The sequence below is a fragment of the Phymastichus coffea genome, unplaced genomic scaffold (genome assembly GCF_024137745.1).
Source record: "Phymastichus coffea isolate CEN01 unplaced genomic scaffold, Cenicafe_Pcof_1.1 PCOF00047, whole genome shotgun sequence".
In the NCBI taxonomy this organism is placed as follows: domain Eukaryota; kingdom Metazoa; phylum Arthropoda; class Insecta; order Hymenoptera; family Eulophidae; genus Phymastichus; species Phymastichus coffea.
This window is the reverse complement of record NW_026706858.1, coordinates 1,617,638-1,644,715: the sequence shown is the minus strand read 5'-3', so window position 1 is coordinate 1,644,715 and position 27,078 is coordinate 1,617,638. Positions and strand designations below refer to the sequence as shown.

General features: G+C 44.0%; 6 protein-coding genes across 17 annotated transcripts in view; 5 read left to right on the top strand and 1 right to left on the bottom strand.

Moving 5' to 3' along the window:
- The first annotated feature begins 1,038 nt into the window (after nt 1-1,038).
- On the top strand, nt 1,039-1,846 carry LOC131665061 (basic proline-rich protein-like). Its single transcript, XM_058936659.1, has 3 exons — nt 1,039-1,405; nt 1,479-1,660; nt 1,742-1,846. The coding sequence occupies exons 1-3, from the start codon at nt 1,039-1,041 to the stop codon at nt 1,844-1,846; spliced, it is 654 nt and encodes a 217-aa protein (XP_058792642.1).
- A 653-nt stretch (nt 1,847-2,499) lies between these two features.
- Nucleotides 2,500-6,330, top strand: LOC131665156 (sensory neuron membrane protein 1-like). Of its 4 annotated transcripts, none has more exons than XM_058936841.1 (9): nt 2,500-3,122; nt 3,220-3,508; nt 3,573-3,730; nt 3,801-4,000; nt 4,070-4,278; nt 4,344-4,605; nt 4,685-4,896; nt 4,963-5,189; nt 5,291-6,330. In XM_058936841.1, the coding sequence occupies exons 2-9, from the start codon at nt 3,395-3,397 to the stop codon at nt 5,496-5,498; spliced, it is 1,590 nt and encodes a 529-aa protein (XP_058792824.1). In that variant the 5' UTR covers nt 2,500-3,122; nt 3,220-3,394; the 3' UTR covers nt 5,499-6,330. The 4 variants fall into 4 exon arrangements, with proteins under 4 accessions (XP_058792824.1, XP_058792827.1, XP_058792826.1 ...); XM_058936844.1 differs by having other exon boundaries at nt 2,500-3,156; nt 3,242-3,508; XM_058936843.1 differs by having other exon boundaries at nt 2,500-3,156.
- Nucleotides 6,331-6,385: 55 nt separating this feature from the next.
- Nucleotides 6,386-12,038, top strand: LOC131665060 (sensory neuron membrane protein 1-like). Its single transcript, XM_058936658.1, has 15 exons — nt 6,386-6,769; nt 6,899-7,098; nt 7,170-7,378; nt 7,471-7,735; nt 7,823-8,034; nt 8,099-8,325; nt 8,396-8,501; nt 9,305-9,418; nt 9,510-9,667; nt 9,910-10,112; nt 10,221-10,429; nt 10,511-10,778; nt 10,855-11,072; nt 11,153-11,379; nt 11,531-12,038. Exons 1-15 carry the CDS (start codon nt 6,573-6,575, stop codon nt 11,736-11,738), a joined length of 3,021 nt encoding a protein of 1,006 aa, XP_058792641.1. The 5' UTR covers nt 6,386-6,572; the 3' UTR covers nt 11,739-12,038.
- A 955-nt stretch (nt 12,039-12,993) lies between these two features.
- On the top strand, nt 12,994-15,143 carry LOC131665059 (sensory neuron membrane protein 1-like). Its single transcript, XM_058936657.1, has 8 exons — nt 12,994-13,068; nt 13,186-13,343; nt 13,427-13,626; nt 13,700-13,911; nt 13,991-14,255; nt 14,327-14,541; nt 14,630-14,856; nt 14,939-15,143. The coding sequence occupies exons 1-8, from the start codon at nt 12,994-12,996 to the stop codon at nt 15,141-15,143; spliced, it is 1,557 nt and encodes a 518-aa protein (XP_058792640.1).
- Nucleotides 15,144-15,720: 577 nt separating this feature from the next.
- The window catches only part of LOC131665158 (sensory neuron membrane protein 1-like), a 13,334-nt gene continuing 1,976 nt past the window's right edge, over nt 15,721-27,078 (top strand). The window contains exons 1-9 of one of the 3 annotated variants that reach the window (XM_058936847.1): nt 15,761-15,862; nt 15,941-16,081; nt 16,164-16,321; nt 16,457-16,656; nt 16,734-16,945; nt 17,036-17,300; nt 17,367-17,581; nt 17,655-17,881; nt 17,959-18,112. In XM_058936847.1, coding sequence (XP_058792830.1) covers nt 15,968-16,081; nt 16,164-16,321; nt 16,457-16,656; nt 16,734-16,945; nt 17,036-17,300; nt 17,367-17,581; nt 17,655-17,881; nt 17,959-18,106 — 1,539 coding nt within the window. In that variant the 5' untranslated portion in view covers nt 15,761-15,862; nt 15,941-15,967 and the 3' untranslated portion in view covers nt 18,107-18,112. Of the gene's footprint in view, nt 16,082-16,163; nt 16,322-16,456; nt 16,657-16,733; nt 16,946-17,035; nt 17,301-17,366; nt 17,582-17,654; nt 17,882-17,958; nt 18,152-27,078 lie in introns of those variants that run through there. The other 2 variants (XM_058936848.1, XM_058936849.1) reach the window with 2 other exon arrangements.
- Nucleotides 19,002-27,078, bottom strand: part of LOC131665154 (G-protein coupled receptor moody) — a 25,460-nt gene continuing 17,383 nt past the window's right edge. For 3 of the 7 annotated variants that reach the window (XM_058936837.1, XM_058936838.1, XM_058936839.1), the window contains 4 exons: nt 20,539-20,777; nt 20,009-20,318; nt 19,554-19,927; nt 19,002-19,482 (listed from right to left, as the gene is read on the bottom strand). In XM_058936837.1, the coding sequence (XP_058792820.1) occupies nt 19,002-19,482; nt 19,554-19,927; nt 20,009-20,318; nt 20,539-20,777 (1,404 nt within the window). Of the gene's footprint in view, nt 19,483-19,553; nt 20,319-20,538; nt 20,778-21,030; nt 21,268-27,078 lie in introns of those variants that run through there. The other 4 variants (XM_058936834.1, XM_058936835.1, XM_058936836.1 and 1 more) reach the window with 2 other exon arrangements.

The window sequence follows — 27,078 nt, the reverse complement described above, 5'->3', positions numbered from 1 at the left end:
GTGAAACGGAGAGGCCGCGAAAACGTGCTGCTCCAGAAATTCCATCGGCCCAACGCTTTCGATTATGCTTTCGATTATGTAGCTCACCGAAATATTTTATTCCGTTTTTACTTTCTTCCTAATGCCATCTTCTCGCTTCGCCATTCACAACTTTTCCAATTATCAATTATTATCCATTATTACTTTGTATATTACGAGGATTGTTGTGGCCATATATTTGAAAAAGAAAAAAATGATCGTCGTTGTTATCCGTGTGCTCATTACGCGCCAATCGTCGCGCCTTCCGCGCCAGGTGCCATAGTTTTCCCGGGCGACTTTCATTTTCTAAAGTCGGACTGCGCTGCTCGCTTCAATATTCACGTTGCACTTCGCCACAATTGGCGCTTGATGTGCAGTGGCGTAACATTCATTTTATTTATTTACTCGTGACTGCAGCTTTACCAATTTGGCGCGACGGTATCGCTGCGCTGCATTCGTGCAGATCTCGAGCTAATTCGTCTTCGCGGTTTCGTCTAGTTACTCCTTACTCGCGAGCTCGATGCATCCAGCGAATTCCGAAGTTACGAATGTAGGTGACAGCTGTGTTACGCGACAAGTATCATCGGAACTTTGGCCGAAATGAAAGAGCCTTGGCCGTGAGCCAGTGTCAAGCCTAGAGAGAGAGAGAGAGAGAGAGAGAGAGAGAGAGAGAGAGAGCGAAAGTCCAGGCGGAATCGTTAATGAGCGCTTGCTTTTCGAAGCGTCATCGCGGCGCGCTATAAATACTCATCGAGCCCATTGCACGCGACAAGTGCAGTTTTTTGCCGGGGCCCGATCCGCGAACACCATGAGGCTGCTTCTGGTAGCGTGTCGTTCGTTTGTATTGTATTTTTCGTCCGGTGCAACGCTCTTGTTTCATCGCGTTCCGTTGACAGTAGTGATCACAGTGGTTCTCGATATCCTTTTCCGTTGAAAGACAGTGCACATCGGAAGTGCCCAGTGCTCACTGAGCGACCAGCAAAGAAAGGAAAAATAATCGAAGAAACGTATATGTTGCAGATGTGGTACGTTTGCTTGAGCCTCGCGCTGCTGCGATCAGCGGCGCTGGGCGCGCAGCATCGGCCGAGCAAGGCGCACGACGGCAAGTCCGCGGCACGGCGCGGAGCCTCGGCGTCGAGCGCCAAGATAGCGCGGCGACAGGACGGCGGCAATCTGCTGCAGCTGGGCTACGGACTGCCACCTCAGCCGGTGTACGGTCCACCGCCAGCGTTCGCCCAGCCCGAGGCCGTCCATCATCAGCCTGGGCCGCCGGCACCGGCCGTGTTCGAGCACTCGGAGCCGCTGCCCCAGCCTCAGCACTTCGCCGTGGTTCCTGCGCCGGCTCTGCCCCTGCCCGTCAGGCCCGGCGTCGTCCCGCCGCACGTCGGTCAGTCTCTCTTTCTCGCCGGCAGAGTCCTCGAACGCGCCCAACGATTCTCATGGTCGAACGTTCCAAACAGTTCCAGTGGGTCCCCCGCCAGTGGACTTCGGCCCGATAGGGCTGCCAGTAGGACCGGCAGCGCTGCCAGTTCCAGTAGGAGTGCCCGCGCCAGCGCTACCAGTCCACGTGATCACCAAGCACGTAGCCGTGCCGGTGGCGGTGCCCAAGCCCTACCCGGTCCACGTGGAGAAGCTCGTTCACGTCGACCGACCGGTGCACGTGCCGGTGCCGGTCGAGGTGCCCGTACCGAAGCCCTATCCCGTCGCCTATCCCGTCGAGAAGATCGTCAGAGTCGACCGGCCGTTCCCCGTGCACGTCGCCGTGCCCGTCCACGTGCCCAGGCCTTACCCCGTGCCGGTGGCCGTCAGAGCGCACTACGACTGGTGATCGTCGTCCTGGCAACGAAGGCTTTCCACCGACGAAAGCTGCTCTACTTGCTTCTTGTCTAACGACTATCTAACATAATTTTGAACTAACCACGCGGCCCAGACCTTAGAGACTGTATATTTATTTATGTTGTATTTTATATTTTGTACGACGTTTGTCGACTCGACGCTCCATCGATTGTTCACCGCAAAAGCAGACTGAATAAACGATCGATCTTAGAGCATAACTCGTTTGCGTTTCGCTCGCTTGGCCGAGGCAGTGAAAGCTGCGAAATCACCGACGAAGGCCGTCGCTTCAAACTCAAGGGTGCGAAAGCCCGACCGCAAGGTCGCCTCGTAATGAAGCGACTATAAGCCGCGGTGGGCGTCGAGCGCGCCGCAAGCTCGGCCCATCTCGTTACCTCGGCGAACGACCGCGCGCCGCAGCTCATCGATTGCGCCTCATCGCCAACTGCGATTTCATCGTCGCGACGCGCCCCACAGCCGCGCGCCTATTGATATTCGTCGCGGCGCCTTAGATGCGCGATACAGAAACCGAGCGATAATTTTCTTGGATGAATTATAGATGCCATTGATTTTACGCGACTGACGAGTGTCGCGGCGAGGCGTCGGAGGCCAGCCGCTAGAAAACGCACACGTGGAGAACAAGCTGGTCGTCGCGAACTTTGGTCGGCCGGCACTTTCTCGCGAGCTTGCAACATCCTTGGCTGGCCGAGCACTGCGAGAACATCCTTGTATAATTTCACACGAATGTTTGCTGCACCAACTGCGTCGGAAAACCACGAAAAATCTAGATAACGTCAAAACAGCGAACCGCAGGATTTCCGGATACTGACTTGTTCGGCGCGGCCGTGAGCCCGTCCGCTTGTCGTTCGAAAAGCAAGTCTAACTTTGATTAAAGCCGACTTGACCAATTGAAATTCTCAAGCAGATGAAGCATTGCCAAAGTTCCACAAGTAGTTCACGGTGGCAAATGTTGCCAAGCTCGACAAATGTCACGCAGCGCGGAATGTTGTGTTGCGGAACTCGGGCGAATGCACACATACCCGCACTGAGAATGATTAAGCGCTTTGCGATTGTATTTGTGCGTTAGGGGATACACCGGCGCGGCTATACTCGATGGATGTTCTTGAAGCTATCCCTCAGTCACTCGTCACCTTTCACTTCCGCAGCTCAAGCTGCCAGCTGCCTCGGGAAAAAATCGTTCCTTCTCTTCTTTTTTCTTTTTCAATTATGAATCTTGGTTTCCATGCCGCTGAGTTTTCCAGTGGGAACAGGTAGACTTGTTGAGCCTTTCTTTTATAATATTGTGTAAGGATACGCTGCATAATTTATCGTTGAAATATTTGAGCAAACCGTTTGCATTAATTGAAGCTGTCGGTCGAGCGCGATTTAGCCAACGAGCGGCAAAATAGCAGGGCCGGCGCAGGCGGCTTTGAGGGTAGCTCTCGCGAATGCCCGAGAGCGTCTCCGGAACTCGCGAACGTTTCGGCTCTTCGTCGCCTCTCTGAACAAGATCGTCGAAGACGACAGGACAGCGTTCGCCGAGATGCCGTTCAGCAGGTCGCAGAAGATAGCCATGATTGGCGGAGGCATGCTCTTCTTCTACATGATGCTGCAGTTCGTCATCTTGCCGGCTGTGATCAAGTCCCAGACGAAGAAAGTAGGATAATCGAGCGAGCGAGGGTGTCGACGAGCATCACTAACGTTATGCTTTGATGAAACAGAAAATAGCGCTGAAGCCCGGCTGGCAAAGGAGAGACTTGTGGGACAAATATCCGTTCTCGATGGACTTGAACTTTTACATCTTCAACGTGACCAATCCCGACCAGATAAAAGCCGGCGAGAAGCCGATACTCCAGCAAGTCGGACCATTCGTCTACGAGTGAGTGTACGCGCAATTGCAAGCGTTCGATGTCAGCGAGCTAGTCTCTAAGGTTAATCCGTTGATGTAGTCAGTGGCAGGAGAAAACGAACCGAATCGATCGCGAGGACGACGACACGGTGCTGTTCACGATGAGGAACACGTACTACTTCAACGCCGAGAAGAGCAACGGCTTGACCGGCAACGAGGAGATAGTGATAGCCAATCTGTTCGCCCTCGGCCTGGTCAACACGCTAATGCGCGAGAAGCCCTCGGCGATACCGATCTTCGGTGAGGAGACACGATATATTAACCATCGGCACAGCAATGATAACCCATGTTATTGAACGCTCGCCGTAGGCAAAGCGATAGACAGTTTATTCAAAAAGCCGGACAACCTGTTTATAAAGACGACGCCTCGAGCAATACTCTTCGACGGTTTACACATAGACTGCACTGCCAAAGATTTCGCCGGGGCTGCCATATGCGACCAAGTGAGGGAGAAGTACGAGGAGTTCGGCATGATCAAAGTAGCCGAGAACGAATATCTGTTCTCGCTGTGGGGGTCGGTAAGTCGAGCTTGCGCCATCTTCGATCTTAGTAACGACTGTTAATCGATGACCGCGATCGACAGAGGAACGGCACCGACTCCAAAAAGCCCACCCGAGTTTTACGCGGCCTCAAGAACATCATGGACGTCGGCAAGGTCATCGAGTACAATTACAAGAACAATCTGTCGGTTTGGGACGACGAGTACTGCGATCGACTTAACGGCAGCGACGGCACGATTTTCCATCCGAACTTCGACAAGCACGGAAAAGACCCGATGATCGCCTTCAACGACGGTCTTTGCAGGACCATCGCTTGCATCTACGACCAGAAGAGTAAATTCAGGGGTGAGTTCGCCTGCAAAACGACAGGCCGCACTGATGACAATGCTGATACCGGACTGGGCGCGACGCTCGATGATCGCAGGCATCAAGACTCTGCGCTACACCACGGATTTGGGCACCGACCCGGACAACCCACTGCACAAGTGTTACTGCAAAGCCCCGGACGACTGCTTGAAGAAGGGCGTTTACGATGCTTACAAGTGCGTCGGGGCACCCATTGTCGTCTCGAACCCGCACTTCTACCTGGCCGATCCCGAATACCTGACCATGGTCGATGGCCTCAAGCCCGACAAGGTATGCCTGTCCATTGAACAATGCAAGACCGTCCTGAATACGCAAAGCTGTCTTTCGTGCAATTAGGAACTGCACGCGGTGGCGATCGACCTGGATGCGTTTACCGGCTCGCCGGTACAAGCTCACATTAGGGCGCAATTCAACTTTTTTCTCTTTAAAGTGGAGAAGTACAAGATAATGAAAAACTTCCCTTCGGCTTTATTACCGATATTCTGGATCGACGAACACACCATTCTACCTGACTTTCTGATAAAGGAGATCAAAGACGGTCACAGACTCTTGATGATAGGAAGGTAAGTAAACGATCGCTCGTACTTGCTTGGGAGACACACTTTTGAAGAAGAGATGAAGGATAAACAAATACAATTCTAACGAATGCATTTTTTCCCATTAGTATGTTTAAAATTATGGTGCTACTCGGCGGCTTAGGCACTATAGCGTACGGTGGCTTTTCGATCTACAAGGATATGAATGGAAACGAGGTCCAAATCAAGAAGACAGTGAAGCCTAAAAGTGGCGACCAAGCTAATGGCGATGACAAAAAAATGCCTATGAATATCAGCAGAACAGTTCCACAATCGATGCCGCCGAATATCGACTAAATTTATCGATTACTTGGCAAATGAGAATTTTGACATGACCACGTGAGACTGCTTCGGTGGCATCGACGATCATCGTACAATGATCAAAACGATTTCGGGAAATAGAAAGATTAACGGCGTGCGTTGAAAATGAGAACATCAGATATAAACCGTTCTAATATTTTTATCACGTTGCCGGCAATCAGACAGCTTTTCAGTTTTCACAATTGCTGACATTTCTTTATGCTGCAACTTTTTAACGGAAAGTTTTTTATTTTGATTATAATTTTAAAGAATCAGTCGAATTTAAAACTAGTTTACTGGTGTCACTTTTTGTTCAGCTGTTTTCTTATACTGAATTTTTTTTCATGAAAAAATTATTTTCGATTACGCACTCAATGCATACAATATTTACTCTCTGTGGTGCGCACACATGGAATTGAAGATCGAATAAAAATTGTTTTCAAACTATTATTAACTTATTTTGTAAATAAACACTTTGAAGCACAGTCGTTTTCAACCACGTCGAAAATATTGTTACTAAATTTTGTAAGTGTTACGTAGATTGTAAAAATAGCATATATTTTGACTATAACAACAATAATTATTTACTTGTTTTGTAGATTAAATACCAATTCATATTCAGGCGCCTACTTTGATAAACAAATGTTGAGGTCTCTGTATATTTTAAGACTTTTAAATATACATTTTCCATAGGTACTACGTGACTACATGCTCAGGCGAAGAAAAAATATCCACATCTACATGTTTATTATTCTTAAGTTAAATATTTTACGTTAATATATATTATTTATGAAACTCTTTGAATAATGTAATCAATAAAGCTCTTTGTACAAACAGCACTGCCTACTTCAGTCTTCTGTTTTTATTCGATAGATTTACTACGGACGTCTTATGTATAAATCTAATACTCGATGGTCGCTATAGAATGCAATTAAATCAAGTTCATAAAATCGGCTATGCCGGTCTTGGTATTTTCTTTGTTAGCATACTAATCATATCCACTATTTTTCCGGCAATAGTACGTTATTCTGTGAAGCGAGTACGTACAATGATTACACAATCGAGCGATTAATGTTTTTATACAAATTAAAACACGATTGTATGTGTCAGCAAGTTGCATTGAAAAAGGGCTGGCGGATGAGAGATTTATGGACTAAGCTTCCGTTTCCTCTCCATTTCAATTTTTATTTTTTTAATGTGACAAACCCTGATGAAATCGATAAAGGAGAGAAGCCAATTTTACGGGAAGTCGGACCCTTCAGCTATGAGTAAGTAAAAATATCCCAGTCAGATGCAATATCATTGATCAGTAGAAGCGTCTGACAATGTTCCTAAAATAAACGAGAGTAATAAGATCTGAAATATTGATTAACCTTACCGAAATACATGTTTTCAAGTGAATGGCACGAAAAAACGAATCTAATAGATTACGAAACTGACGATTCTGTATCTTATACATTGAAAAATACCTACTTACTAAATCTTGCAAGAAGCAACGGATTGACCGGAGATGAAGAAATCGTGGTTGTCAACTACTTTATGTTGATCGTTATAAACACATTGCTTATACAAAAGCCTTCCGCTATACCTTTCATAAGTATGATATTTTATCGTCTTAATATAAATGTGTCTTTATCATTTTATTTTATAAATACGACATTTGCAAAGATAAAGCTATGAACAGCATTTTTCGAAAACCAAATAGCATGTTTATTAAAGCCAAGGTTAGAGACATATTATTCGATGGGATGATGATTGATTGCAATGTCAGTGACACCCCAGGCTCAGCGCTTTGTAAAGAAATAAACGAGAAGTATGAAGAATTCCGTTTGAAGAAAATCGGAGAAAATCTATTTTCACTGTCGTTGTGGGGATCGGTAAGCTACAACGTGTAATTTCGATGAATCTTGTTTAACCATCCTCAATTGCACTGTTTGTCAAGAGTCATTTGTTGTTAAACTAAAAATAGGCGAATAGCACCGACTCTAAGGCAAGAATTCGCGTGCGTCGAGGCTTAAAAAGTATCATGGACCTTGGCAGAGTTATCGAGTACAATGATAAGCCAAATATGTCGGTTTGGAATGATAATTATTGCGACTCTTTCAATGGGACTGACGGTACTATTTTTCATCCGTATTTCGACAAAAAAGGCAAGGACGACCTAGTGGTGTTCAACGCAGACATTTGCCGTAGTATTAGTTGTCGTTACGATTCAATAAAAGTCAAGCATTCCGGTATGTACACCTGCGTCGACAAAGATATTTCACGATTATTGGTAGTAACTATAATTAATTCTTCAAAACTTTCGAATATAATGACAGGTGTAACATTACTACGCTATACCGGTGACTTGAATGTGGACGGGAATGATCCTCGGGAGAAATGCTACTGCTTCGGGCAAGAAGCGTGCTCAAAGAAAGCCCCATTGAATTTGTACAAGTGCCTTGGAGTGCCACTGTTTGTAACGAATCCTCATTTTTATCACCTGGATCCGTATTACTCGAGCATGGTCGACGGTCTCACTCCAAATAAAGCAAGGACATTTCTAACCTATGCGGTCCCTAAATTCCTTTCTAATTTTAACGTTCGCGTTGTAGGAAAGGCATTTGATAACGGTTGACTTGGATACATTCGCTGGTGCTCCGTACCAGGCTTACGTCAGAGCACAACTCAATTTATTTATTCAGAAAGTCGATAAAATCAAGCTGATGGCTAATTTTCCTGAAGCCCTGTTGCCGCTTATGTGGTTTGAGCGAGTTTTCATTTTGCCAGACTATTATATTGGAAAAATCAAATTTGGCTATAGAATGCTCTTTTTAGGGCGGTACGTGTACAGACCTAACTATTTGCTTATGAACAGAACTCTTTTATAATGTTTATGTTTCATTATACAGAGTGTTCCAATATATTTTAATGTTCATTGGCCTTGGATTGTGCATTTATGCGAGCTACAAACATTACCAATTGGTGAAAGTGGCAGATTTTAGTAATCATAATAACGTAAATTAAAAGCTAACTCTGCAACCAACTAAAAATTGCGATAGGTTTGCCAATTGTAGTCAACCGAAAAGAATCAATTCCGCTGCACTCGATTAAATAAATTTTAACTAAGTGCATTGTAATGATATCCGTACTTGATTCAGGTATACTATAAAATATCGATGGCAAATTTTTCATTCGTTTTTTTAAAGAGATAATAATTGAATATTATTGAGGATTTTACAATTCATTAGATGGCTATAAAATATGATTTCAAGGAAATATTATCTTTTCAATTCACTTTCTTTAATGCTACAGAATAATTTCTTGCCAAATACTGAAACGTAAAATGTCTACACGAATACTTGTGTTATTCGTTGAGCAGCAATAACGATTCGATTCGCTTACTAGTATCTAACTATATGTGCATCAAATCAATAGAATAATTAAGTAGTTTTACGCCTCGATGTAGCAACTTTCTTCACTTTTTTAAACGTATACGCTATAGAATTCTCGTATTATTGTTATTCGACATATATTGAACTTCCTTAGTTTTCCGTTTTCTTCGTAGCGTTAAGCAAGTGAAGCCGCTCTTCAAGTAGGGCAAATTCTCCAATTACATATACGTATATTAATTGAACTAATTTCACAATTCCACGGTAGATTAATGATTATTATTGTTTTCAATTTATTGATAAAACGTGTTCCAAATATACTAATCAAGAAGAAAGGTTCGATTATACTTATTGCATGAAAATAACAGTCGTTTTCGACACATATAAGACAACTAACGAGATTTTATATTAATTATAATGAAATTGGAGAAACGCATTTTAATTCACCGAGTAGCAGGCGCAGTAGGCTTAATTTTGTTCGTCTTTGGCATTTTATGTCAGTTTATCATACTTCCCATAAATTTAAAGACGCGAATAAAAAAGGTATTCGTTCTTTTATTTTACAAAAATAACTTAATCCGTACTTGATATCTGAGTTTATCGAATTTTTTCACAACGACAAATGACAAATTAGGAAGTTGCATTAAAAGAAGGTTGGCCTATGAGAAAAATATGGACTAAATTTCCGTTTTCTTATGAAACACATTTTTATGTATTCAATACCACCAATTATAAAGAAATAGAAAAAGGAGCAAAGCCAACTGTTAAAGAGTTAGGACCTTACGTTTATGAGTAAGTTAATTATAATATTTATAGCATATATTATTCATTTGAAGGGCTAAATGTAGCTCAAACTATAACGGTGATAATAACAGAGACTATTACTAGTTTTGTTGGCATGTCTATTAAATTTCGTTAAAGCTTTTTGTACATTTATATTTTTACTAATAGCAATTTCGGAAAAATCGGATGTAAAAATTTATATATATTATGTATACTTTTCATATATGTTTTTGCACTTTGATGTTTGATAGTGTTTGGCAGGAAAAAGTGAATCAAAAGGATTACGAAGAAGATGATAGCCTCTCTTATTCACTCAGAAGAATACATCAATTTAATCGAATAAAAAGTCATGGGCTTTCTGATGAAAACGATGAAGTTATTCTTCCAGAATATCTTAGAATCAGTGCGGGAAGTGGATTCAATCGGTACAATCCCGCCTTTGTATTTGCAGGATGTAAGAAAATAATTTTAACGTCACGAATAAACATTCATTTGAAATGCTTCTAGATAGTATATGCTATCTATATGGTCGATATATAACTGCATTTTTTTTATTTTAAAGCTAAAGCGATTGATATAATCTATAACAATCCAGACAGTATATTTGTAAAAAGACCAGTCAAGACCTTTTTGTTCGACGGATTAGCGATGCCCTGTAAAGATATTACAAATTACTTCGGTAAAGTTGTATGTAATCAGTTTTATGAATTTCACCTAAAGTATAGCCTAAGAGATGAGGATCATACCTATTATACGTCAATTTGGGGTCACGTAAGCATTTGAAATGAGAAATAACTAGATAAGTGAAGACTAATATAAGCTGAAAATTTTATTTTCCTAATGTGCTTGCAGTTTAATGGTACATTTGAGAGAGAAAGAAAGCTCCGTATTAATCGTGGATCAAAAAATCTTAAAAAAATCGGCGAAGTCATCGAGTATGAAGAAGAACAAGACTTTGCTACTTGGAATAACGATAGTTATTGCAATGTATTTCACGGGACTGATGGTACCGTTGTCCGACCATTTTTAAATAGAAAAGGCAAGGATGATATAAACATCGTGAATACAGTTATTTGCCGTAGTCTCGTTTATTATTACGATTCTACTGTTCAATATGATGGTATGTTTTTGATGTGACATTTTATTTTTCTTATTCATATTTTAGTAAGCATTATATGAAAAAAATCGATATTTAGGGCTTTCGCTACTCCGGTATACAACAAATTTTGGGACCGATGTTGACAATCATCCTGAAGAAGTATGTTTCTGTACACAACCTGAAAGCTGTATAGAGAAACCAGGATTGTTAGATTTAATTCGGTGCACTTATGTACCTTGGGTTGGTTCGCATCCTCATTTTTACTTAGCCGATCAGAGTTACGTTGATGCTGTGGACGGCGTTAATCCGGATAAGGTTGATAAAACGTATTTCCATGCAATATTAAATGAATTTTTCAATAACATCTATTATTTCCCTATACATCTTCTCAAAAGGAAAAGCATATGATGTTTATTGATGTGGATCCTTTAACTGGAATAATAGTACGTTCTCATATGCGAATTCAATTCAATATGGAATTATTAAGTCTTAAAAAATTTAAATTGATGAAAAATTTTCCTACTGCAATGTTACCTATGGTGTGGGTTGACGAAATCATCATTTTACCACATTTCCTTATAAAAAAAATAAAAGATCGATACAACTCGCTTATGTTATCACAGTAAGTGTCATTAAAATCATTGCTACCTAAATAATTTTTCGTTTTCAGCAGAAAATTTCTAATTCCATGTAACTAATTGAAAAAGTCATTCAGTTAAATTAAATGATGCTATTTCTTTCACTATTGATAATTCAACATTTTTTCTTCTTAGAATAATTATGTATGTAATTATCTTGAGCGGCTTTGTAATATGTGGAGTTGCTGGCAATTATGAATACAAATTTAGACGTGCCAACAAGCAGAATCCAGTAAACGTAGTTCCACCGCCTCAAAGCCAAGAACGCAGCAGTAACACCCAAAAGCCAATGTTTGCAAAGGCCCCTACGCAATCAGCAGCAGTACCACCTGATATCAATTAAATTACATAATTGTCCACTACAGTAGCGTTGTTGAATAGGGTGAATTTCATATATTATTTATCAATGATTGATTATAGCAAAATGCTCATTCTATTTAGTTTAATTTCAATGATGATAGGAACTTTTCACCACAATTTTAAAGTTACTATTTCTCAATTATTCTATATTCAGATTAACAATAAATTAATAAATACGTTACAATGTATTACCAAATAACTATAGATATTTTTTACTACTCAAATTTAGAAGTAAATGCGTATATTTTTTGAATTCTAATTAGCCAACAATTGTTTGAAAGAATTAAACTTAGTAAATAGATATACACGCTACATGTACATCTAAATTTATGGTAATTTTCCTGAAATTTTCAATAAAGCAATTTATAAAAGAAAATTTATTTCTTATTTTCATCTTATTTTCGACTGGGTTTGTCCTATAATTTTCAGGGGTTGTAATTTTTTAAAATTATATGATTAATTTTTATACCACACTAAGATTTGGCAAGACATCGAGCGTTATAACTCAAGTTCTCATTTTTATACTTATTATATATAGCCAGCGAGCAATATATTGTAAAATAGTATATAGGTAATACAAAAGTATTTGCAAATAAAGAAGTCAATCATCAAAGTAAGTCACTAGTATATAATAAAGCTGAATTTGAATACTCGTGATTAGTTACATTAGATTATCATAATTAATCGATCGTTAGTTTAGAAATTTGAATTTAAGAAATGACAATTGCAATTTTACTCTAAGCGTGCGTGATGTATATAATTAAAAGTTCTTTCTTACGTATGTACATCTACTTATTCACGAGGTTCTAGTCGATCGAAGCGACGTTATAACTGCCTAGTCTTTTTTTAAACGTTCAAAGTGGCACATAAAATTCTCTAATGTTCACCTTTAAAATATTAAAAAAACAATAAAAAAATGTTATCTTGTTGAATATCTTAAATATCCTGTAATAAAATATTTTACAGTGTTATGTTGTAAAATAAATTAATCAATAAATTCTATGGAAATATTGCGTGTAAATAAACACTGACTTATAATCTCTAATATAAACAGAGAAAAATCCACTGGACTAATTTGGTTTGGTCTATCCGAGATTCTAAGTTGACTTTAGCCTAAGAAAAAATATAATGACTTTACTTCTTGAACAACAACAACTTCGTAACGACACACCATTAGATAATCAAGACTAAATTATTCAGCTTAAAGTGATCAGTGACAGTAAGCAGCGATAAAAAAAATGGCATTGGACCGAGTTAAAGTATTTGGAATTGCTGGCTTGTTCTTGTTTATTTTTAGCATTATTCACCATACTGTAATTTTTACACGTGTTCGTAACGTACAAATAAAAAAAGTAATGTTCTATCGACAGCACAAATTTAATCTAATTGCATGTATGAATTAAAAATGACGAGAATTTAACGATTTACAGAAAATTATATTGAAAAGTGGTTGGCCAATGAGAAAAGCATGGAGTAAGTTACCTTCATCGTTCGAATGTCGCGCTTATATCTTCAATGTGACGAATCCAAAAGAAATAGCCAATGGAGAAAAGCCTATAGTTCGCGAAGTCGGACCTTTCGTATACGAGTATTGTCTAATTATTATCGATAGTCACTTGAAAATGTATTTTGCTGACATTGTTATTATAATACCATTGTATGATTATTCAGTGTTTGGCAAGAGAAAACACAGCAAATGGATCACGAAGAAGATGATACGTTATCATATGCGACCAAGAAAACTTTTTATTTCAACTCTGAAAAAAGTAAAGGCCTCTCTGATGATGACGAACTGACGATTCCTCATTTACTATCGTTGGGAACATCTAATGGAGTAATGAAAGACAAAGCCGTTTTTCTATCAGTCGCGTGTAAGTAATTTTATGCGTGGATGAGGAACTATGTTCAAGATAAGTGAGTTTTTAAACTTGATGTATTTTTAAGCCAAAGCAATCGATAGTGTACTGCGAAATCCTGAAAGTGTATTTGTTAAAGAAAAAGTTAAAACACTGTTGTTTGACGGTTTTGAAATTGATTGTCGAGAGCCCGAAGATTTCTTTGGTAATGCGTTCTGCAGCGATGTAAAAGAAAGCTGGCAAGAGTATCGTTTGATGAAAAAAGATGAAAATTTTTATACCACATCCGTATGGGGAACGGTAACTAAATAGTCGGTAAAAAGAATGTTGCTCTTGTATAGAAAATAATACATGAAATAATTTGTTACCGCCTCAAAAGCTAAATGCCACAGATACTGAGTTGGGGAAATCTCGCATTCATCGAGGAATGACAAATATGTCAAAGATTGGCGAGCTTGTCGAGTTCAACGGGAAGAAGAATTTGTCTACGTGGAAAAATGAATACTGCGATGCATTTTCTGGCACTGATGGTACAATGTTTCGTCCTTTTCTCAGTGAGAAAGAATCAGTTGAGCTATACGTTACTAGTGCTTACATGTGCCGAAGATTACTCTATCATTACGAGTCAAAAATCAAATTTTCAGGTTCAATGTTATAAAATGCGCTCGTTTTCATAATAGTTAATGTAATTTATAAAAATTTTATATAACTACAGGAATGAAGCTTTTGAGATTTACAACAACAATGGGAACTGACATGGAAACCAATCAACGAGATCAGTGTTTTTGCATAGCCCCGGATCGATGTTTAAAGAATGGTGTTTTTGAATTATTCAGATGCCTTAATACGCCACTTATACTTTCAAATCCACATTTTTATTTAGCTGATCCATATTATGCCAATTCAGTTAGAGGAGTAAAGCCGATCAAGGTATGTCTAACTATTGTTTTCGCTTAGATCTACGAAGAAAGTTCTTTTGATTGACTAATTCGGTGTTTCATTGCAAATATTGCAAAAGGAAAAACATGAAACATTTATTGATGTTGACCCACTGACCGGCGCGGTTATTAATGCAAGGTTACGAATGCAATACAGCTTATTTCTCATGAAATTGGAAAAATACAGATTGGTACAGAACTTTCCTGAAGCATTATTACCAATAATGTGGAGTGAAGAAGTACTTGAACTACCGGACATTGTAATGAAAAAAATTAAATCCATTCACAGAACCATTACAATGATGAAGTATTTGATATAGATTATCTCTATCCAACTCTAGTTTGCTTATAATTAAACACGTCATATTTAATATATCATTGTTTTTTAGAATCTTCGAATATTTTATGATGTTTGGAGGATTAGCTATGTGTGGCTATTCAGGATATCTCGAGTACACCAAACAGAAGGCTAATGTCGCTGTGGAAAATATTACCAGCGTTGACAGCCACAACAATTACAATGGAAATGAAAAAGGGTCAGCTTTACGAGGCAGTGGAATTGGCTCTGACACGGTGCCACCAAATATAGATTAAATTTGTAAAATAAGCTAGTTCATAGAATGAAATGCCAATCGGTGTATATACTCTTTATAATGTATATAAAATATCACGTCAATAACATAATAAAAGTCTTTACGTGAACTTAAAAAGGTGCTGTAATTGAAGTAAGGAAAAAGAATTCCGACTCGGAAAAGCCATAAAGAATAGACGCTTTTTTATACGTGTAATTACATTTATATATCGCTTTAAAAATGATGGTGTATTAATATTTTATTACATACGTGGAATGCTGATTTCTTTCGATGACGGTGATATCTACTGCAATGCTCTACATGAATGAATGAATGTTATAATGAATAAATGAATTTTATGCTGGTCTGGAGAAATACTATTACCTTAGATTATCGTGGTAGATCAATTATCTTAGGTTCAGTCATGGTCACGTACTGCAGTAAGAATTCTCCCTGACAGCTTATTGACATTTGAAATGCGTACGCCTATCCGAGGTTTTCTTCTATATAGCTGCGTTATTTATGTTCAGTCTAATAGTTACTTCCCCCAAAGGCACGTCATGTTTATTGTCGCGGGCATATTTAGTATAATACTTCAATCGGCGTTTTAAAAAAATTTTTCAACAATCTAAGAATACTAAATTAACCCGATGAACAATAATACGTTTATAACCAATTAAAAATAATACTACTAATACGTTTAAATGCGTAAATGGATATGGATTTGACAGAAGTAACTGTGTATTTATGACTTTTTTACGTGTAAAATAGTTTTCCGTTTGCCTTATTTCGAAATTGATGTTAGAATACCTAATACAGAATTTTAGGAAAAATCAACAATAAAATATGAAGTTAACGGGTCCTAATAAAGTTGGTATTACCGGGATTGTCTTTCTTGCAATTGATATCTTATTGCAAACTGTGATATTTCCATCGATTCTGAAATCTGAAGTGAAAAAAGTAAGCGTGTTGTAAGTTATTATCTTATTTATGACATTGATGGATTCAATCGAGTTAATGTCTTGATCCACGTTGTTATCAGAAAGTAGCTTTAAAGAATGGCTGGCCAATGAGGACGGCGTGGAGTAAATTAACATTTCCCTTAGAAATGCACTGGTACATTTTCAATATAACCAACACCGCCGAAGTGGAGAAAGGAGGTAAACCGAAGGTCCGAGAAGTTGGCCCATTTGTGTACGAGTAAGTTTGCAATAATCGTCGTCCGTTGTCATTATATTTTTGGAGAATGAAACTTTATTTTATCAGCCTCGAAAAGAGCATTTAGCTAATTTGTAGCAATTCAAAGATACGCATTAATGTTGATAATAAACCTAGTGTGTGGCAAGAAAAAATAAACCAAGAAGATCACGAAGAAGATGATACGCTATCATACACATTGAGAAATACTTATTTCTTCAACCCAATCAAGAGTGGCGGCCTGGATGACTCGGACGAGCTAATGTTACCACATCTGACGATGCTGGGTATACCTAACGGCTTACTGAAAGACAGGCCTTTCCTTATGCCTATAGCGTGTAAGAGAATTTACGCAAACGCATACCTGATGCCCCTAATCCAATATTTACGATTAACCACTGAATTATCTATCAAGCAAGAGCGATCGACAGTTTATTGAAAAATCCTCAAAGCGTGTTTCTACGTGCTAAGGTCAGAACTTTGTTATTTGATGGATTTTTAATCGAATGTCGAGGAATCGAAGACTTCCATGGAAAAGTGATGTGTAACGATTTGCACGAGAACTACGATAGTTATTTGTTAGTAAAAGTTGGAGAGTTGAATTACACTAACTCGTTGTGGGGTCCGGTAAGCTTAGACTTTTTCTTTAGCATTGTAAAAGTTTTAATGCCACTATAGCTTCATAGGTTTCTCATTGATTTAAATTTGTCGAAAAAGTTTAATGGTACGGATAAAGCAGGCAAACGACTGCGTATCAAGCGAGGCATCGAAAATATTCTGCAACTTGGAAAAGTCCAGGAAAGCAACCACAAAAAGAATTTTTCGGCTTGGAATGCAGACCATTGTGACTCGTTTCTTGGTAGCGATTTCACCATTTTCCCTCCGTTACCTAATAAAAAGAAAAAACAAAGTTTTTTTGCTACTCACAATGTACTTTGTCGAAATTTCAAGTATACCTACGACTCAACCGTGCATTACAAAGGTACGTTCAAGGCTGACAAACGCACTCTTGGATTAGACGATGATCATTGCAATTGATATTTCGCAGGGTTGGAACTACTTCGTTATACGACGGTCGTAGGGGTCGACGGGCGAAACAAGCCAGAAGAACAATGTTTCTGTATGAATTCAAATCAGTGTCCTCCAATCGGAGTTTTAGATTTATATAAATGTTTACACGTACCTCTTGCTATATCAAGTCCACATTTTTATCAGGCTGATCCATATTTAGTTCGTTCGCTGGATGGTCTCAAACCAGTTAAGGTATTGCTTCTCAATAGCACTTGTTCATCCACTACGAGAGCTGGGCTTACGACGAGTAATTTTATTTTTCGAGGAAAAGCACATGATGATGATAGATATCGACCCGTTAACTGGTTATGCAGTGCGTATCAATACGCGCTTCCAGGTCAACCTGAATATCATGCCTTTGAAAAAATACCGGCTAATGGAGTCATTTCCCGATGTTTTATTACCCTTAGCGTGGTTTAACGAGCAAACTGTTTTGCCGTATTCTTATATCAAAGTAATTAAGGCTTGTCACAGGACAGTCATTATATCAATGTAAGTAAAAGTAGTACATGGACATTTTAGAAACAGAGGCATTACACGTTATCAATATTTTTGCATAATTTGCGCAGTGTCTTAAATTATATATTGATGTTCGGTGGATTAGGCATGTGTGCCTATGCCGGATACCATCAGTACAAATTAAGACGAGAGAAGCAGCTGAACATAACAACGGAGCTTACGCCAAAGAACAAAGAACAAACCTTTAACAAGACGTGAGAACAAAATCCTGAGAAATCATCATTGACGAGGTGGCTGCTCGTAGTAAGTTTTGTACAATCTACTGGAGGCTTTAGAGTACTTCTTTTTATTACACTGTACAAACGTACCTTGATGATTCGTTACAAAACACTTTACAGAAACATTTTGACTGGCAAGTACGTAATCTTAAGTAAACAATTTTTTTAGTAGTTGAGATAAAAAATATTAGCTATTTACTGGCTTATAAAAAGATAGTATAGATCGTACAATGTACATGTATCAAATAAGAGACAATAAAATTGCAAATGAAATTAATTTTACGAAGATTTTATTTTAAATGTTCCGTCATACGATAGGTATATAATTTCCTAAAGGATGATTTTATATATGTACATCAAGAGCTGAGTCAAGCGTTCATAAACAAACAATTACGTAGTAAACCTTCCATCCTCGTGCTCGCGTACGTTTCATCTCGTACACGTCACAGCTCCGTCGAAGGAGACACCGATATAACAGCATCACGCTAGAATGCCAAAGGGAATTTCGTCCGCAAAAGTAACATTAAGATTTTCTACGAGAAAAAAGGCAACGATGACAATCGAGAACGAAAAATGTGGGCGGAAGAAAAGTTATTGCTAAGAAAAGCCAGGCTAGCCGTTCATAAAGGAGGGTACAAATAAACATTGCATTCATTAATCTTTCTTTCCGTCGAACCTCGCCACTCCTTCGGACGCAGACTCGTATGAAACGCCCGCGGTCCTGCGGAGGATCGCACGGTGGCACGCTCGCTCGTAGCAAGGGAGCAGTGCAAGGGAGAGAAGGAGTCATTGTGCGCTCCCTCGCAAGGACCGTCGTCGAGGAGACGGGCAAGGAGATAAGCGAGAGAGTCAGTCTTGCGGAGGCCGCTGGCCGTTCAATTCCTACGCGTCCGGCGCCTGCGGCGTTTGCGCTCGTTGCCCAGACTGCCGGTGGCCGACTCGCTCCTGCACAGCAGCACGTTCTTGTAGGCGCTGCGGTACTCCGAGCTCATGACCACGTAGATCACGGGGTTGATGCAGGTGGTCAGGTAGATGAGTATGTAGCCGGCGATGTTGAGTCCGCGCCAGTCGACGGCGCCCTTGAAGGTCTTGGTGATGGTGATGGGCAGGTAGCAGACGAGGAACGAGGAGAAAATCACGAGGATCATCTTGAGCAGCTTCTTGTCCTTGGCCGTCATCTTGCCCGTCTCGAAGCTGCGCCCGCGCACGCTGCGGAAGCGCGACTCGCGCCTCAGCGAGCGGCTGCCGCTCGTCGGCGTCAGCTCGCCCCGACGGCTGCTCACGTTGCTGGCGCGACGCCGCTCCGACGGCGAGTCCGAGCGGGAGCTCGTGCAGTCGTCCGAGACCTCGTCGTACCTGCCGATCGTCAGCGGTCATTCGTCGGACGGAGCGACGCGTCGAGGCGGCACACGCACGCGCACACGCACCTGAAAACGGCCGGCGGACTGAGGAACCTCGAGTCGGCGCTGGCCTTCTGCAGCGAGTGCGTGTCGAGTATCTGCTCGGAGCCGGACAGGCCGTGGCCGGCGGCGCAGTGGACTACGGCCACGTCGGCGTGGGGCAGGCTGTCGAGGCTGCGCGCGACCAGGCCCTGGACGCGCAGCTCGGGCACAACCTTGGGCAGCGAGACCTGGCGCAGCGAGGGCGAGCGCGCGCGGGCGCCGCCCACTCCCAGCACCGCCAGGCCGTGCTGCTCGCACTTGAGCGGTGAGCCGCCGTTCTCGCTGAGCGTCGTGTGTGTCGCCTGGCAGCTCATCGAGCCGATCGCCGAGTCCTCCGTGTTCCTCGCCGAGCACTTTCCCTGAAAGCAGTCGGGGCGCGGTTGACGACGCCCGGCCGAGCCGCCGAGCGCCGCGCGCCGCGCGCCCACTCGGCTACTCACGTCGAAGGCCGTGTGTACGAACTCCCGCGTGGTCTCGTCCCTGCGCCGGCTCTTCAGGGCCGTCTTCCTCACGATGTAGAATATCCGAGCGTAGCAGACGACGATCGCGATGCAGGGCGCGAGGAAGGCCAGGATGAAGAGGAATTCCTTGGGGCTGCGCCCGTGCAGGTCGGGCAGGATGGAGCAAGAGCCTATGGCCGGGTCGAGGCCGAAGCGGCCCCACTGCTCGAACCACGTGGGCACGAGTGCGCCGAAGCCGCCGATCCACGTCGCCACGACCATCAGCATCAGATAATTCGGCTTGTACAGTCTGCAGCGCCAACCACGAAGCCTCGTTATCGTTTCATCGACGATCGCCGAAGCCGCGCGCGAGCTTTACGAGAGCAGGCGGCTCGCGCGCGATTAGGGGTTGGGCGGCACCGTTTTACGGGCTCGGCGAGAGCCGGCCAAGCAGACACGCGCAGGCAGAACTGCAGGGCAATAAAAGTAAACGCTGCGAGATGGCCGTGCTCGATCGAACGCGCACTCACTTGGGATAGAGTCGTGGGTGTCCGATCATGACGTAGCGGTTAATGGTGATGGCCAGCACGGTGAACAGGCTGACGGCCACGAGGCCGTACCTGAGCAGCGGGAACAGCCGGCAGAGCAGCGGTCCGTGGAGCCAGGCGCCGTGCCAAAAAGTCGACGTCGCCAGCGGCAGGTTGAAGCAGCAGAACATCAGGTCCGACATCGACAGGTTCATTATGAAGACCGCCGTGGCGTTTCGGAGCTACTGGCAACAGTGCTGATGATTACGTGCTTGTCGGCGTTATTACCGACCGAACGCAGGCGAGGAAAATCGCGCGACAAGCATCGCCGAGGTTATTCGAAGCTACCGCGCTGGCGATAAAAATCATCAGATGAGATTTGAGGCAAGTAGGTAGGGGATAGGCTGGGCGGAGGAGCTTTGCTCGCGGATATCGTCAGGTGCAAAGGGACAATCCACGCGGGGATGCGCTCGTAAAAGCGTTAGCCGGCAATACCGAGAGCAAAGCGTTTGCCGTACTGTAAAAGCCGGACAAACGGCTCGACAGGTCGTCCGAGATTCCCGGCTGAAAGTTCAGCGGCTTCTCCGCGACCCGGAAGAAACGAGCAGCGCGATGCAGTTACGACCATTCGCGAACTGTCGTTCCGCCAACTGTCTCCTCGCCTCGTTCGCTGCTGCCACTACTGCGTAAGTGTGCGCGGCAGTAGCACGCCTGCATCGGACTCAAGCTTACGCGCGCTCCCTCGTCATATCCAGATAACGCCCTCTCCGTTATTAATTGCAACGACTCGCTGTGCTCTCGGCCTGCGACTCATGCTCCTGCATAATGCGCCAAGTAGAACAAGTCAGCGTGAGTCAGGCGTCCGACGAAAATGAATTACTAATGAATAATGCCGTAAGCTCGAGGTCGAAGTACGTGGCGCTCTAGCGGCTGTGCGTGAACGCACTAGAGAAAGATTTATTGCCGGCTTGCGGAGAAAGAGGAAAGGTATACGCGCTCGGTTTCTATTTCAAATCCATACGCGCACAACGAAACGAGGCAAATCAAGGGAAAAGGGCATTAGTCTGATCAGCGTCCGATTTGCAGCCCTCGGCTACGTAATGCGATGGAAAAAGAGAGAGGGGGCTTCCTTGCTCCTTTCCTTCCTCTCGGATCTCAAGGGGGAACTCCGATGGAGCTTGGACCGCGCTCACTGGCGCCGTTGTCGAGCCACACACCTCGTACACCCAGTCGCGAGTTCGGTCCTCTCAAAAAGGTACTCGATTCGGTTTGTTCGTCGCGCTGACAGTGCGAGTAAGAACGAGGGAGAACGGTCCGGCATCGAACTGGAAATCTTACGATACGCGCGCGGTCACGGATGGCGGGTGGAGGCAGGGGGCGCGACATATAGACCCACGCATGTGCGCGGTGTAGTCCGCGCGTCGGATCGATCTCCCGCGCCCGTAATGTCTTCTTTAGCTACCGCGGGTCGCCGAGCGTAACAGCGATCAAATTTTCATAAGAGTAATATAGACGCTTAAACGGCACTTAGCGCCATAGCGAGAGACCGACTATAACGCCTGCTTATTTTCGCGCCGCGTGTTTACGTACTGCCGTTTCCGAGTCGCCGCGCGCTCATCGAAGCCGTCTGCGTTTACGAGTACCTGGTCACGAAACTCGCGGGCTTTTTAATATTCGAGCGAAGAATCGTGACCCGTGACACGGGGAACGCAGGAGGAGGACACATGTCGTTTTTTTCGGGGGCCACCAGCGACCCTTGACAATCTTTTTTTATCCGGTCGAGGTATCCATTTATTATCGGCGCGTCGGTTTTCTCGTCTGGAGAGAACCGAAGAAAGGGACAAAGCTCCCGACGCCTTTCTTCGCTTTTTCCTCTCTCGCTCTCTCTCTTTCGAAATTCCCACGGTAGTATATATCCGAGCCAATGCGCTGCCGTCGCACTCGCTATTTTTACGATGGAACTGGAAGGTTTTTTCGCGCGCGAGCGAGTGCTTTTTAGCGCGGCAATAAAATTTTGACGCGCCGCCTTCCAGCTCGATAACATCGCACGCCCTTCCGCCGCGCCGCTGCGCCGTGTCATCGGCGAAAGAGGACTCTTATTAATTTGCCGAAAAGAAAGAGATAAGGTTCATCTTTCGAGCCACGACAGCTACATCAATAATCAGCACCTCGCAATCCACTCGCTACCACTGCATTACGCGCCACTTTGTTGTATGAGGCGTCTCGCGTACCTGTCAGCTTCCGCGTGCGCTTGAGCCGCCGAATCAGTAGCGAAAAATACTTGGGGAAAGGCACGAAAAGCGAATCATTGCGGGTGCACATACAGGCTCTTTTAGCTCTCTCAACGAGAACGAAACTATTCTCGCCCATCGATTTTTCAATCGACCCGCCAGTATATCGACCGTTCTTTTCAAATGACCCAGCTGCGACCCTACAAAGCAAGATGCAACGTGTATATATTTATATGTTAGTAGATCTCGACTGACGCGCGCGGCGATATACTCCACGCGCGTAAGAGTGCACTGCACAATAGACGGTGCACGGCGCAGCGAGCACGAGTAACGCGAGCAAACCGTTGGGCAATGCTACTCTCAGTTTCGCGAAACTTTGCATCAATTCATTGCGAATATCGCGCGCAACAAGTTGCTCCACTTCCTCTCTTCCTTCTGCGTCGCGTCCTCTCGATCTAACGACGAAAATTGTCGCAGCAGAGCCAAACACCATTTGCATGCTCGCGCGGATCCATCGCAACTCCCAACGAATTGGCTAAAAGTTTTTCGCCGCGCAAAAGCCGAAACGCACATAACGGCTACGAGTCCTCGTAGCCAGGCCTTTGAACTTTCGCGATCTTGGCGCACTCGCCCGGCCACTCTCATTTTCCAAGCACTTAGGCTGCTGCCGGAGGAGCTTACAAATCTGCTGGTGGCTCGCCACGCGACGCCGACCGACAAATCGATGAGCGTGCTCTTCGACTTTTCTCCCTCTCGTCATTCGCAAGGATAGCTTTATAGCTGACGCGTTTCATACCGAGGACGAGTCTGATAGGTCGATATATGAAGCTCGATTGAACTGTCGTCCGATAATTCGTCGCGTCTCGTTTTTATCGACGGAGAAAGGCGAAACAGGAAGACGTTCCAGAAGTTTATTTATAAACCCGGCTAATAGCTCCTTCAAAATTGATAGCGCGAAGCTCAAAAATACCGTCCCATGAAAATTTTTGTATCGCTAAAAATAAAGTTCGCCGGGACGCCAATCTCTTTTACTTTCGACTCAAGAATAATTTTAGCGATCCCATCCGTGAACTCAACAACAAGATACAAGAGGCTCGCGGAAGATTTTAGATATGAATTGCGCCCCCTCGTCGCTCCCCCCCCCCCCCCTTGATAAATGTTTATAAGCTGGCGTTAGGCGCCAAATTGTCACGCCAGTGAATGCTAGACGGGTCCGACGCTGCAAAAAAACGAGCACCAGCTTCGTTCTATATTACGCGCGCTCGCACTCGCGCGGAAAGCGCATCGCTTTCGCGAGTGCAATCTACTCCGACAGGGCGTTTTTTAAAAAGGGAGGAGGAAATTGAATTTTCTTTTTTTTTCGAGCGCGCGCGGAGGCTAACGTATGAGGCGCGCGCGCCACCTGTAAATTCGACAAAGCTAGAGCACAATATCCGGAATTTAAAAACTTTCGGGCGACGCGCGTGCAAGTCGAGCGCAAGAAAAGCAAAACAGCACGAGAGGCGAACGCGAGGAGAGCTCGAAGAGCGAGAAAGAGAGAGAGAGAGAGAGAGAGAGGAAGAAAGTTAAAGCGGCCGGCGGGGGGGGCGAATCGGTCGGAATAATCGGGTTAAAGATGGCGCGCGCTCTCTCCGACCGCCGGTTAAAGAGGCGCGTACGTGACGGAAATCAGCAAGAGACAAGCGAAGGAGAGAGCCGCGCACGACGATCGGCCCGAGTGCCTGCCCCGCTATAGCTGCCGCGTCCCGCGCCATTCGCTCCGGCTATTTCAAGTCGCGGCGCCGATTTAGATGCTGCCTATTTGCAGTGCCACGCCGGCTGACGCTCCTGCGCGCGCGTTTGTTATTGTTTCTCTCGCCCCGCTCACTCGCGTTGATCGACCTATCGATAAAATGCAAGCTCTCTCGGAGCAACTAACACGACAGAAGCAAACGCTTATGGGGGAAAAAGAAGGAAGCTGTCGTCCGTATACGCGACGCGTACGGTATAGGTCAGAGAGACAAAGCCACTCCCGAGGGAAACAGTCCTTCTCCGTGCGTTCCCCTTCGTTCTTGGCGCTCGCCAGATGGATGACGAGGAGCAATCGCGAGCAAAGATCGCTCGTGTCGTCGTTGCCCGACCAGAATAAGATAGCGATATGCCTGTCTCTCGCCGGGCGCGCGCGAGACCGAGGCGCCGATTCGCGGACACGCAAGACGTGATACGTCGCGCGAGGTGACTACCCTTTCCGGAGCGTCGATCGCTTGATGGATACATTTTTCGGACGTCTCTGTCGTACGGATTCTGTTACTGCTTTGCTACCGCTGTGACTTTCCCTGTTGTCTTTTTTTTCTCGTCGTAGCACAATTTCGTACTCAAATTGCAAAAGCCTGACGCGGAAGGTTTAATAGAGCTTGAAAAATGAAGTTTTTCATTTATCTGCAGAAAGATGTAACCATTTAAAATTCGAAACACTCGTGAATCATCGTTAAATCAAACCGAGGTACACCTAGGCATGAAGCGTATATACGTTCAAAGTCGTTAATTTTTTCGCGCGGATAAAATATTTGCTCTCGTTACAGTAGAATGTTCTCGCTGCAAAGGGCGCCAATTTAATTGATCAGCTAATAAACAGAAGAAAGACAAAATTATCCAGTGCTCGTGAGCCTAAGCAGTATAGCTATAAGCAAGTGGTAGCGTTACAAGCGAATAAATCTTGCTCTCTGTTTTTTATTATTTCTTGAGAAAGTCAGACGCGACATAATAAAATCTTAGCGACTAGCATCGATCGAGAGAGAGACGAGTAATCGTTTAACTGCTCGTTGTAGTATAGTCGATATATATGCTCACCATGTCCCTCGGGGCAACGTCTACGGAATAATAAATCAGTAAATTTATCAAAGGCTAATCTCACGTGAAAAACTCCTCCGGACGCACGCCCTTCGATACCAGCCCATCGGCTACCTAAAACCATCACGGCCTTCGACGTTCGGCAACCATCTCCGAGGATTTCTCGCCCATTCGGCGCGAAAATCGTACCATCACCCCTTTTTTATCGCGCTTCACGTATCAGAAGCCTATTATCTGTCCCGTGATTGCCGCAAGAGCATCGAAATTCGTTACTCGCGCTGGACGCCGAGGGATGAAAGTTGAAAGCTCGCTGGCAAAAGTGATGCTGGCTTATCGTACGAGGCGCTTGCGGCGCCGACGACTCCCCTACGAGAAAGCTCTCGCGCCGAAAAAAAAGGGGGACGAGACGCAAGTTTCCATAGAGATTTAGAGCGATTGCGCCTCAGCGGCTCAGCTGCTTGGAAACTTGGCGAACGCGCGCGCGACAAAGTCGGCTTTCTCAACTTTGCGCTGGAATTTCTACCGAGTGTTGGCCAACGAGCAACAAGGATTTGCAGTCGTTCGCCGCGTCTGACATACCGCTGCAGCACGTCGAGTCGCGACCCAGGCAATAAACTAATCCTCGCGTAAAATTCCTCGTCACCGTCAAAGCAAGCCTGATTGACGAGACGCCGAGATAGCGCCATGATCTCGTTCTTGTCGCGAGCGCGCATCCTCCGGATCGAAACTTTCTTCTCCCCGCATCGACTCTCGCGGTAACTTCGAGCGCGCCGCTCAACTTCTGCGTTTCGTTTCCGTTGACGAGAGTCGTGCGCTGGTGCAACACGACAGAGAGAGAGAGATATATGCCAATTCCGAGATGCAAATGAGGATGGAAAAGGCCATTTCGCAAAGTACGAAATTCGTCGGCCGAGAAATGTCGCGACACTCGGCGTGTGTTGTTTGCCTGGGAGCTGAGGTGACACGCGGCATCCGCGCGGTGAACGCGCTTCTTCCTTGAAAATTTTCCGCGAGAGCAGCGAGTGTAACGAGCTGCGGGAATTCCTCTGGCTTTTTTCAAGCCAATTATCGCGCGGGTGTGACGCTCATGTAGGTATTCTCGGATGGATTGGTACTCGTTATTCGGCCGGTTTTAGAAGCAAAAGCCGCCGGGGCGGGGAGAGGAGTGCATGCCAATTATAGAGCGTGATTGACGTGAATAGAGGTAGAAAATCGAAGCTGGATATACCGAAGTACGTTTCTCTTAATGTCAACTGCTCGATGGAAATCCAGTTTGATTATTAATCCAGCTATATCGAGACTTCATCTCGTTTCCTACTGTCGGAGAACTGGCGGCTACGCGACTATTAATGGACCGTTATTTTTGCTCCCCCAGCTTATCACTAAAATCCAATTACCAATGTATAAATAACCGACTCTCTCGTTGACCATTAATTTGGTCAAATACACGCACCGGTAGCTTTATTCTCGGCATTTCATCGAC

Coding starts and splice junctions, on each gene's coding strand:
- LOC131665059 (XM_058936657.1), top strand. CDS start 12,994: ATGGCATTGGACCGAGTTAAAGTATTTGGAATTGCTGGCTTGTTCTTG. Junction 13,344..13,426: donor GTCGGACCTTTCGTATACGA/GTATTGTCTAAT, acceptor ATGATTATTCAG/TGTTTGGCAAGAGAAAACAC. Junction 13,627..13,699: donor CGTTTTTCTATCAGTCGCGT/GTAAGTAATTTT, acceptor TGTATTTTTAAG/CCAAAGCAATCGATAGTGTA.
- LOC131665060 (XM_058936658.1), top strand. CDS start 6,573: ATGTTTTTATACAAATTAAAACACGATTGTATGTGTCAGCAAGTTGCA. Junction 10,113..10,220: donor CGCCTTTGTATTTGCAGGAT/GTAAGAAAATAA, acceptor TTTATTTTAAAG/CTAAAGCGATTGATATAATC. Junction 10,779..10,854: donor TTCTACTGTTCAATATGATG/GTATGTTTTTGA, acceptor ATCGATATTTAG/GGCTTTCGCTACTCCGGTAT.
- LOC131665061 (XM_058936659.1), top strand. CDS start 1,039: ATGTGGTACGTTTGCTTGAGCCTCGCGCTGCTGCGATCAGCGGCGCTG. Junction 1,406..1,478: donor CGTCGTCCCGCCGCACGTCG/GTCAGTCTCTCT, acceptor CGTTCCAAACAG/TTCCAGTGGGTCCCCCGCCA. Junction 1,661..1,741: donor ACGTGGAGAAGCTCGTTCAC/GTCGACCGACCG, acceptor CCCGTCGAGAAG/ATCGTCAGAGTCGACCGGCC.
- LOC131665156 (XM_058936841.1), top strand. CDS start 3,395: ATGCCGTTCAGCAGGTCGCAGAAGATAGCCATGATTGGCGGAGGCATG. Junction 3,731..3,800: donor GTCGGACCATTCGTCTACGA/GTGAGTGTACGC, acceptor CCGTTGATGTAG/TCAGTGGCAGGAGAAAACGA. Junction 4,001..4,069: donor CTCGGCGATACCGATCTTCG/GTGAGGAGACAC, acceptor CGCTCGCCGTAG/GCAAAGCGATAGACAGTTTA.